We start from the raw sequence: 9,574 nt of genomic DNA, 5'->3' as shown, positions 1-9,574 counted from the left end.
GGAGCAGGGCCAGCGCGTCCCATGTCTCTGCCCTTCTATAGTCTCCATGCGGCGTCTTCTGTAAATTCTTGGTTACAAGACTTTTTCTTTTTCACAGATGCCCCCCTTTCTCCCCAGTCATAAGACTTCTCTTCAGCTAGCCTTCAGCTGGTCATTCAGGATGATTGCTCTATATTTTAGTTGTAATCCAGTTTGGTCCTGGGAGGACGGGACTGTACCTTCCACCTCCTCTGCCTTCATCTTGCCCTGGGATGCTGTCTCTCATTGGACAATAGGAGCTTCCAGACAAGTAGCTGCCCACTTCAGGAAGAATCCATCCCCCGTCATTCCAAAGGAAGTGTGATGCTTTTGTTTCATTCAGTTTAATAGCCAGGTGCCTTTACACACGCTCTCACGAACCCGTTTTGGAAATAAGTAGAGTAAAATGTGTGAGTAGGGAAGAGCCCTCAATTCCCCTGAAAAATGGTAATTATTTTATCTCCTGGGCCCAAAGCTGGGGGTAGGATGGAAGGTCCTCCAGACAGTCTCCACTTCTTCCGGGTACCTCCCCACAGACAGCCCAGGTAAGAGAAGCCTGCGGCCTATGGAGGGTGACGCCTTGCCCACACATGCTCAGCTGGACTGCAGGGCCCACGGCCGAGTCAGCGTTAAGGAGGGCACACTCGCCTTTCACCCGTGTTCCAGGGATTGAGAAGGGGAGCAATAAAAATGACCCACTGGAAAATCAATGGATTGCCCGGAGCCGTGATATAATGAGTAGCCCTGCCAGTCAGTGCTCATAAGTGCTTTGTGAAGCACTTCCTGCAAGACATAAGCCTCTGTCCAATGGCTTGCTGATAACAGAAATAATATATCTGAATTTTATTCATTCAGAAATAAATGTCAGTGGCTATTGCTCTTCACATGTAGCAGCTGAACCACATTAAATATTTGGTTGTCTTCCTGATCATATTTAGAATAATGATGAAAGCCATGAATTACAGGGTAGGAAGCCTGACGTGTTTGTTGCCTGCAATCCGTTTTATAGCTTTCTCTTAGGGCTTGAGTTGCTGAATAGGATGGTTGCAAACTGCTTACAAAGACAAGTGCGGAGTTGCCTCTCAGCTCACCTCCCTGGAGCAGGGTTTCGTGGCTGGACCCCAGGCCCGGGGCCAGGTGAGGGCCTTCTCTTACCGGCACTGGTTCTTACCCACAGTGCCACCAGTCATCCGCGTCTACCCGGAGACCCAGGCACAGGAGCCGGGGGTGGCGGCCAGTCTGAGGTGCCACGCAGAGGGCATTCCTATGCCCAGAATCACTTGGCTGAAAAATGGCATGGATGTCTCAGCCCAGATGTCTAAACAGCTCTCCCTTTTGGGTAAGAACCGCCCTCGATGTCTCTGTGCTATTCCCACCAAGTTCAAGCTGACACCCTCCCCGGGATGGAAATGAGAGGCGTGAGTTGATTCTAAGTCAGACATGTTGGAGTGAACAGATGTCTCCCCAGGCTGTTCTTCTCCCTGGGCTCCCACAGTCTCGTGGGCTTTCTGAGGGCAGTGATGAGAGGCTGTCAGTCAGGTCCCGGGTCACCCTCAGTTCACTCAGGTGTTCCGGCCCTTGGTGGGTGACTGTCCGGGATGCTGGCTACCCTCAGCCCTGCTGAGGGGCTCTGTGTTTTTAATGCCTACACAGAGAATGGGGAGGGTGGAAGGGGGGTCTCGGCTGAGCGGGCCACGCTGAGCACTGTCCTTTCCGCAGCCAATGGGAGCGAACTCCACATCGGCAGCGTCCGGTATGAAGACACAGGGGCGTACACCTGCATTGCCAAAAATGAAGTGGGCGTGGACGAAGACATCTCCTCCCTCTTCATTGAAGACTCAGCTAGAAAGACCCGTGAGTCCACTCTTGCCTTTGAGCTCTTCACTGAGCTGGTGGGATGTGCGGGGTGTCAGGGAGGGAAGTAACTAACCAGGGCCAGAGCTGTCAACCATGAGCCCCTGAAGACAGGTAACACCCATATCCATCTGGGCTCAAACTGGGGACGGAGGCTGCCCAGAGGGGAGCACACCTTCCCTGACTCTAGAAACATAGAGGAACTCTCTGGACAGCAGACAGAGCCCAGGACCACAGGAAGCTCACATATCCTGGCCCCAGTTCTGCTTCCTACCTGCCCTGGAACCCCTGCCCTCATTAACAAAACGCCCCCTACTATCCACCCACCAGGGGCCACTGTCCCACGTGGCCCAGGGACTGGCTATGCACACCAGCCTTTATCCAGGGATGTCGCCCACCTGGGTGCTAAGGGTGCTCTCCCTTGTGGCCACCGCTCCCCAAGTGGGTCCGCTGCTGTGATTTCAAGGACGTGGGTGCTGGCCATGGTCTCATTCCGTCAGTCACAGTTTCATATGAGTCTTTCCCAGCAAGGGAGGTCCTCAGACGTGTTTCAGATAAGGAGGATCCTAGTTGAAAGTCGGAGCTCTCCTGGAAGTAATCCTGCGCGTCTGAGAGAGAGGTTGCTGCCTCTTTGTCACCCTGGGAAGTAGAAAACCCCATTAGCTCCTTGGATCCTGGGACCTGATGTCAAGGATTCATTCAGAATTGAGAGGGTCCTGAGACCCGGACGCATTTGTCCATGTGCACAGTCCCCAGGGCGGCCGCGGGAGTCCGTGGTGCCGTTCTGTGCACTCGATGGCAGATGTTCTCGAACTGACACTGAGGAAGGTTCTCACTCTGCTTTCTTCTCTTTTCCTCCCCTCCGCCGGCTCCCGCTCTCCCAACTCTCCGCTGCTGCAGTTGCAAACATTCTCTGGCGCGAGGAAGGTACCAGCTCACTCGTTCTGTGTTGTGTCTGTGGTCACGTGTGTTTGTAGTTCCAAAACAGGCCATCTTTCCATGAGCGCCAAACAGTCCCACAAGCGGGGTTCACGTGCCAGATCAGACCGGAGCGGGGAGGTCCAAGTCAAACTCGGGTGGCGCACCCTGAGAAGCAGATTTCACACCCGCTAGTGTCTTTAATGGTCACCAATGCATTAGAATTTAGAAACGGAAAGTAGCCATTTCAAGCTCATTGAAACCTCCACCGGAGGGGCCCACTCAGCAGGGGCTCCTGATCAGATCTGGGCCTTAAACTTTTCTCCAGCAGCTGGTATTGGTGTTGGGGTTTAGCATATACTCTGAGGAAATGCTGAAGGAGAAAGCTACGGTGATTTCTGTAAATTTATATTTATTTACATGTATGTTTTTAAATGACTAGGCATTTAAAATTTGTATTAGCAAGCAATCTTTAAACATTAGATTGGGCCATACAAAATTGCGTTTTTGTACATCAAAACTGGCCTAATATGGGAAGTAGAAAACCACAGTTTCATCTGGTTCAAAAAATAGCAGACTCTTGATGCTGCCTGACCCTAGCTCCTAGCCATGAGGCACCCAGAGGGCTTTTGCTCTGCGTCTTTAAGAGGTGGTGTTTTTCTAAGGAGGTTACTACAAAGGGACCCAGAGAATGCAGGGGGCCCCAGGGGTGTGAAGTACAGCTAGGGAGGCCCACTTAAGACCTACGCTGCCCAAGAGCTGGCAGGTGCTACACTAATATCAGACAACCCAGCAGCAAGCACTTCCCATCATGCCTGGGCAGCTGGTACCCTTCACCGCTAAGACTCAAGGCCTGGAGATAGGAAAATGCAGAGGCCAGAACAGAGAGGCAAGCTGGCCGACCGACCACAGGGCGCGCTCAAGTCTGCCCAGAAGTGAGGTGATGAGAGCACACAAAGCAAGGAAAGCCCCTTGCTGCCCCCTTAGCACAGTGATGGCGAACCTATGACACGCGTGTCAGAGGTGACACGCGAACTCATTTTTTTGGTTGATTTTTCTTTGTTAAATGGCATTTAAATATATAAAATAAATATCAAAAATATAAGTCTTTGTTTTACTATGGTTGCAAATATCAAAAAAATTTCTACATGTGACACGGCACCAGAGTTAAGTTAGGGTTTTTCAAAATGCTGACACGCCGAGCTCAAAAGGTTCGCCATCACTGCCTGAGTAGAAGCTAAGCCCAGACAGAACCTTCGGCGGGATGGGGCAGTCGATCACGAGGCTGGGTCTCCTATGAAGCCGATTGTTTGTTGCGTGTTTGTTTAGTCTCATGTTCCATTGCCAACTATGAGCAAGGCCCTGCGCTCAGCCTGAAATGTAGCTTCAGCTGCAGACCCCGTGGAGATTCTGTTAAGCCTTCAATCTTACCTTGGTCCTTCCAACCATCGATTTTCTGAGAAGCCCCAGGGGGCTGTTCCTGGGGCCTGTTGTTGAGCAAGGACTGTGGCCCCCTTGGCCCCCGAGGTGTGAGTGAGAAGTTTGCCAGGGGAGAGGGGACAGAAGCAAAGGTCCTGCTGGGGGCTGAGAGCCGGCTGAGACTCATGGCTTGTCTGACTCCCAGGGGCAGGCTTCCCAGCACCCAGGCTCCCCTCGGCAGCTGTGCAGATACTCCTGGTCAATGCCGGCTTTGAGAGGCGGGGTCAGGCTGTTCGCCATGGCAGGAACCCTCTTGCCTAGAGCCCTTCTCAGCACAGAACCAGAGGTAGTCGAGGCTGCTTCATGGACTCAGGGACCTCTGTCCTCACTGGGAGCCGCAGACACTGGTGCCGTCACCATGGGCCTGACGCCCCGAAAACTGCCTGCAGAGTCATTGGCAGCAAATGGGATGGTGATTCCTATTTGCCTGACTTGTTGTTTTCTAACTCACTGAAAACTTCGCCAGACAAGTTTTTAAGAGGTGGTGTTTTTCTAAGGTGAGGTTACTGCAAAGAGACCCAGAGAATGCAGGAGGCCCTGGGGGTGTGACATGCAGTTACAGAGGCCCACGTGAGAGGGGTTCAGAGTTCGGGCGGGGTCCACCCATGCACAGCACCCTAACCTGGCTCCCTGCAGAGCCCTCTGTGCGCTGCACATCAAGGCACTGGTGCTCTCTGCATGCGAGGAAAGAGTTCTCCGCATATTTATTTAATATATTTCATTTTTTCAGAACTTATAGAAATCTCTTTATTGTACTACCTTCAAAATATATGAAAGAGTGGGGAGAAAGTGGGAGGAAGAATTCCAACCTTACCCATCTCTGTGCCAGGTTGGCCTTTTATGGAGAGGCAGAGTGAGGGGACACTCTGAGCGGGGCTCAGGGTCTAACCCCAACTCTGGCACAAAGGCAGGTGGCCTCCTTGGACCTCAGTTTCTTTGTCTTTGAAATAAGGAGGCTACACTAGTTGGGGGTCCCCAAGGCCTTTTCTTCCCAGACGGCCGAGCCCTGGGCCGGGTGAGGGCAGGCAGGCAGACAGGCACGACCAGCTGTGGGCTCTATCACCTGGCGCGAGCTGCCATGGAGACACCGCTGGGGCAGAGGTGGAGCCCGCAAACTGAGTCCCTGGGACTCAGTTTGGACCGAGGAGCACCTGCCACAGCATTCTTAGGGCCCCACATTCCAGGAAGTGGCGCTGCACCTAAATGTGTTCAAAGTAAGAGCCGTTGCTTTGGGGGAATCGTCTCATCCATCCTGAATTTAGTGGACAACGAACGGCCAGGAGGCTTTGCCTTTCAGGACAGGAACGGTCACATGTATGTCAAAGCCACGGCTGTCGTTGATTTGAAAGCCTGTGTTGGTGGCCACTCTGCTTGACTGGTGTGCATGTCTGGGAGGACACCCGGGGACTGCAGGGCCCTCTGTGTGCTGTTCTGATGGACAGCCCTCGGGGCACCTTCTCCCGTGCTCCCCTCACCACCTGCTCATCTCACCTCACCCCACCTTGACCAGGACTTGCACTGCGTGCCTGCACCCCATGCACCTGAGCTGCAGTTTTGTGTGCGCCCGATGTGGCATGTGACCCCACGGGGGGCAGGGGGGATGGTAGCTGCTTGAGGGACATAACCATGGCTGTGTTTGCTCCTCCCAGGCCTCAGTGTGGGAAACATGTTCTATGTCTTCTCCGATGACGGCATTATCATCCTGCACCCCATGGACTGTGAGATCCAGAGGCACCTCAAACCCTCTGAGAAGATCTTCATGAGCTATGTAGGTTCCCACGCCCAGTCAGTCTCTCACCTCGGGTGCCATTTGATTCTTAAATTCCATCTACTGTACGTGGTGTGGTTCCAATGTGTCCCAAGGCTCAAGGAACACGAGGCTGAGCATGTATATGCCCGTTCCTTCATCAGGCAGCCACGTCCACGCACTGAGCCCGAGGGGAGGCCCAGGCCTATGAATGGGTTCCTGGCCTCCCCAAGTTCACAGCTGCCCAGTAGGTGCTGTTAGAGGATGTGCCGGGTGCGCTAGAAATTGAGGAGAGAAGGCCCCTGGGACACGGGATCCCTGGGCTCAGTTTTGAAGAACGAGTCAGAGTTGGTGGCAGGTTTCTGGAACAAATGTCATGAACATAGAGAGTAGAGGATAAAATATGTCACGTTCAGGGAACGGAAAGTACTCTGTGTGCCTAGAGGGGAGGGTGGGTGTGGGAAGGGCCTGAAATTGGGAAGGCGTTCTAATGGTACCCTAAAGCTCTGGGAACCCCTGAAGGACTTCAGACAAAGGGTGGCCATGATCAGGAACACATGCAAGACCTCAGGGAGGGCAGTGGTCCAAAGGGCTGGCCTAGAAGCACAGAGGGGTGAAGAGGTCATTGTAATTGTCCAGGTGGGAAGGTGGTGTCCTGGTTAAGCCCATGGCAGTGGGGAAGGGGAGAACTGCATGGACTTAGAGCTGGTCACCGGTAAAACCACAGGGGACCTGAGGGGAAGCCAGAGTCTTGCTAGCAGGAGGAGGGTGCCAGACACCCCATGGGAGGGTTAAAGTGGACCGACCCTCTTTCTAAAGTGCTGGTGAGTAGGAAGTTGGTGCATCCTCTCTCATCCTCTCTGCTGGATTAGATGTCCATCCACTTTGTTCAGCGGGAAGTAGCAAGTTTAATTGGTAAGGGCACAGGCTGCAACCGAGGGACGTGCCCTTGACCGGAATCGAACCCCTGACCCTTCAGTCCTTGGGCCGACACTCTAACCACTGAGCTAAACCAGCTAGGGCGGTCTCAAAGTTATTGGTCCAAGGAAGTAAAGCAATGGAGATGTCGTTGTTTTTTTAATGGAATGAGCAGGGCTGATGGTAAAATTGAGAGTTGATTTTGGACTTACATGTCTGAGATGTTCATTAAACAGTCAAGTCAAGCTAAATAGTTGGCTGTATAAGTCTGGAGCTCAGGGAAGAGGCCTGAGCTAAAGATGTAAATTTGGGAGTTGTAGGCATATAGACTGTAGCTAAGGCCATAGGTTTGGGTGAGATTAACTTTAGAGAAGAAAAGTTATTCAGGGTGAACTCTGCAGGATCCAACAACAGAAAAGGCCCAGCCATGGGGTGGGATGGAGGGAGAAGAACCAAGGAGTAGTCAGATGGTGCCCCAAGTTCAAATAAAATGATGGCCAGGGATTCATTTACAACTGAGGAGTCAACACTGACCTTGGTGAGAACACTCCCAGCTTCGTGGTGAGTTCAAAAGCAGAGGGTTAAGGAGCATATGAGAGGTGAGGAAGCAGAAAAGTGTAGGGAACTCTTTCACACGTCTGGCCATTAAGAGACGTTTTTAAAATAATGGCGATGAGGACAAAGAGAAAGTAGCACAAAAGAGTGGAAGACTGTGCCCTGGAAGCTGCTGATTAAGAGGCTGCAGGGGGAGGTACAGCCTCAGAAGAAGTGGGAGGAGGGGAAATTGGTGAGGTGGGGGGTTGTGTGCCATGTTCTGTGAATCCTAAGGTTTCTGAGTGTGGCAAGAAAGGGACCGAGGAGAGTCAGGGGAGAGGGAATCCCGAGAGGTCGGGGGCGGGGGGTAGGGGGGGCGGGATTAAGAAGTATACATGGTAGCCTATCTCCTTCACAGGAAGAAATCTGTCCTCAAGGGGAAGGGGACGCCACCCAGCCATGCCAGTGGGCGTCAGCAGTGAACGTCAGGCACCGGTACATCTACGTGGCCCAACCGGCACTGAACAGAGTCCTCGTGGTCGACGTTCAAGCCCAGAAAGTCCTGCAGGTACACCTGTCTAAGGGAGTGGGGCACAGCCTGCCAAAGTCGTCTTTGCTTTCTGCATCCTCTCCGGCTACTGTGAGGGCAGGTCAGGCCGGAGGGGAAAAGCAAAGGGGGTTCATGTGCGGTGGTTCAAGTCTTTACTGCCTACCAGGTGCCATGCACTGTGCTAGGTGCTTGGAAAACAGCCAAAGATGAGCAAGGAAGTTCTAGATCTTATATGGTAGTTGGGGAAACAGACCCTAAATCAGAATGTTAGGGAGTTTTAAATAGTAAGTGCTCGAGGCGAAATGTGCTAGAGGAACTGGAAGATGATTTTAAATTGGCTCTGGAGAGGAACAGAATCTGAGATCTAAATGCCAAGTGGGATTCCGATCCTGGGAACAGAGGGAAGGCCAGCGATAAGGGGGAGAGTGGGTGCCCGGAAGTCGCAGGTGAACAAAGGCTAATGAGGTAGAAACAGTGAGATGGAAAGCCATGAAGGGTTTGTCAGGGGAGTGACTCGATCTGGCTACTGTATTAAGAAAGGACTGGAGGAGAGAGCAGGGGTGTGGTCACTGCCAGGAACCAGGCAGGAGAGGACAACGGTGGAGGTGGTGAGAAGTGATCAGATTCGGGGTGTAGTTTAAACAGGGAGCCCCAAAGATTTTCTGCTGGGTGGAATGTGAGGTTTGAGAGAGCAGAAGCCTTTGTTTGCTTGCTTGAACTTCAGCAACTGTAGAATGGAGATGCCATTTACTGTGTGTGGTGGGCTGAACGATGGCCCCCAGGAAGCCCCCATCCTAATCACCAGAATGTGTGAAGGTCACCTCATATGGCAAAAGGAATTTAGCAGATGTTAATGAATTAAGGATTTTAAAATGGGGAGTTATCCTAGTTTAGCTGGGTGATCCCTAAATGCAAACAAAAGTATCCTTCTAAGAGAGAGGCAGGGATAAATTTAAAGAAGTTCTGCAGAGAAGGAGAGGGCAGCATGGCATATGGCTGACTTTGAAGATTGGAGAACGGGCCATGAGCCAAAGAATGTAGTTCTAGAGGCTGGGAAAGTAAGGAAATGCATTCTCCCCTAGAACCTCTAGCAGCGGTTCTCAACCTGTGGGTCGCGACCCCTGAAAATACATCCTGCGTATCAGATATTTACATTACAATTCATAACAGTAGCAAAATTACAGTTATGAAGTAGCAACGAAAATAATTTTATGGTTGGGGGTCACCACAACTTGAGGAACTGCATTAAAGGGTCGCGGCATTAGGAAGGTTGAGAACCACTGCTCTAGAGGGAGCGCTGCCTTACAGAGCCATGTTGGTTCACCCCAATGAAATTAATTTCAGACTTCTGGCCTCCAGAAACTGTAAGAGAATAGATTTGTGTTGCTTTAATCCACTAAGTTTGTGATAATGTTACTGCAGAAATCTGTTACTGATATACTATGAGAGACACTTTGAGCAAGGCTAGGGGAGTAAATTAAGAAATCAGTTTTTGGCTCTGTTCCGTTCAGGTGATGTCATATAACAAAGAATCAGTTAGATTAAAATGTCTGGAG

General features: G+C 51.7%; 1 protein-coding gene across 1 annotated transcript in view; it reads left to right on the top strand.

The window, feature by feature from the left end:
* Positions 1-1,195: 1,195 nt before the first annotated feature.
* The window catches only part of FSTL4 (follistatin like 4), a gene marked incomplete at its 5' end in the record, with an annotated part of 22,346 nt that continues 13,967 nt past the window's right edge, over positions 1,196-9,574 (top strand). Inside the window, 5 exons of the mRNA XM_006100177.3 lie at positions 1,196-1,357; positions 1,738-1,872; positions 2,773-2,799; positions 5,919-6,037; positions 7,887-8,036. Coding sequence (XP_006100239.1) covers positions 1,196-1,357; positions 1,738-1,872; positions 2,773-2,799; positions 5,919-6,037; positions 7,887-8,036 — 593 coding nt within the window. The remainder of the gene's footprint in view (positions 1,358-1,737; positions 1,873-2,772; positions 2,800-5,918; positions 6,038-7,886; positions 8,037-9,574) is intronic.

The sequence above is a fragment of the Myotis lucifugus genome, unplaced genomic scaffold (assembly GCF_000147115.1).
Source record: "Myotis lucifugus unplaced genomic scaffold, Myoluc2.0 scaffold_300, whole genome shotgun sequence".
NCBI classification, from domain to species: domain Eukaryota; kingdom Metazoa; phylum Chordata; class Mammalia; order Chiroptera; family Vespertilionidae; genus Myotis; species Myotis lucifugus.
Note: the sequence above shows the minus strand (reverse complement) of the source record. Positions and strands in the feature narration are given on the sequence as shown.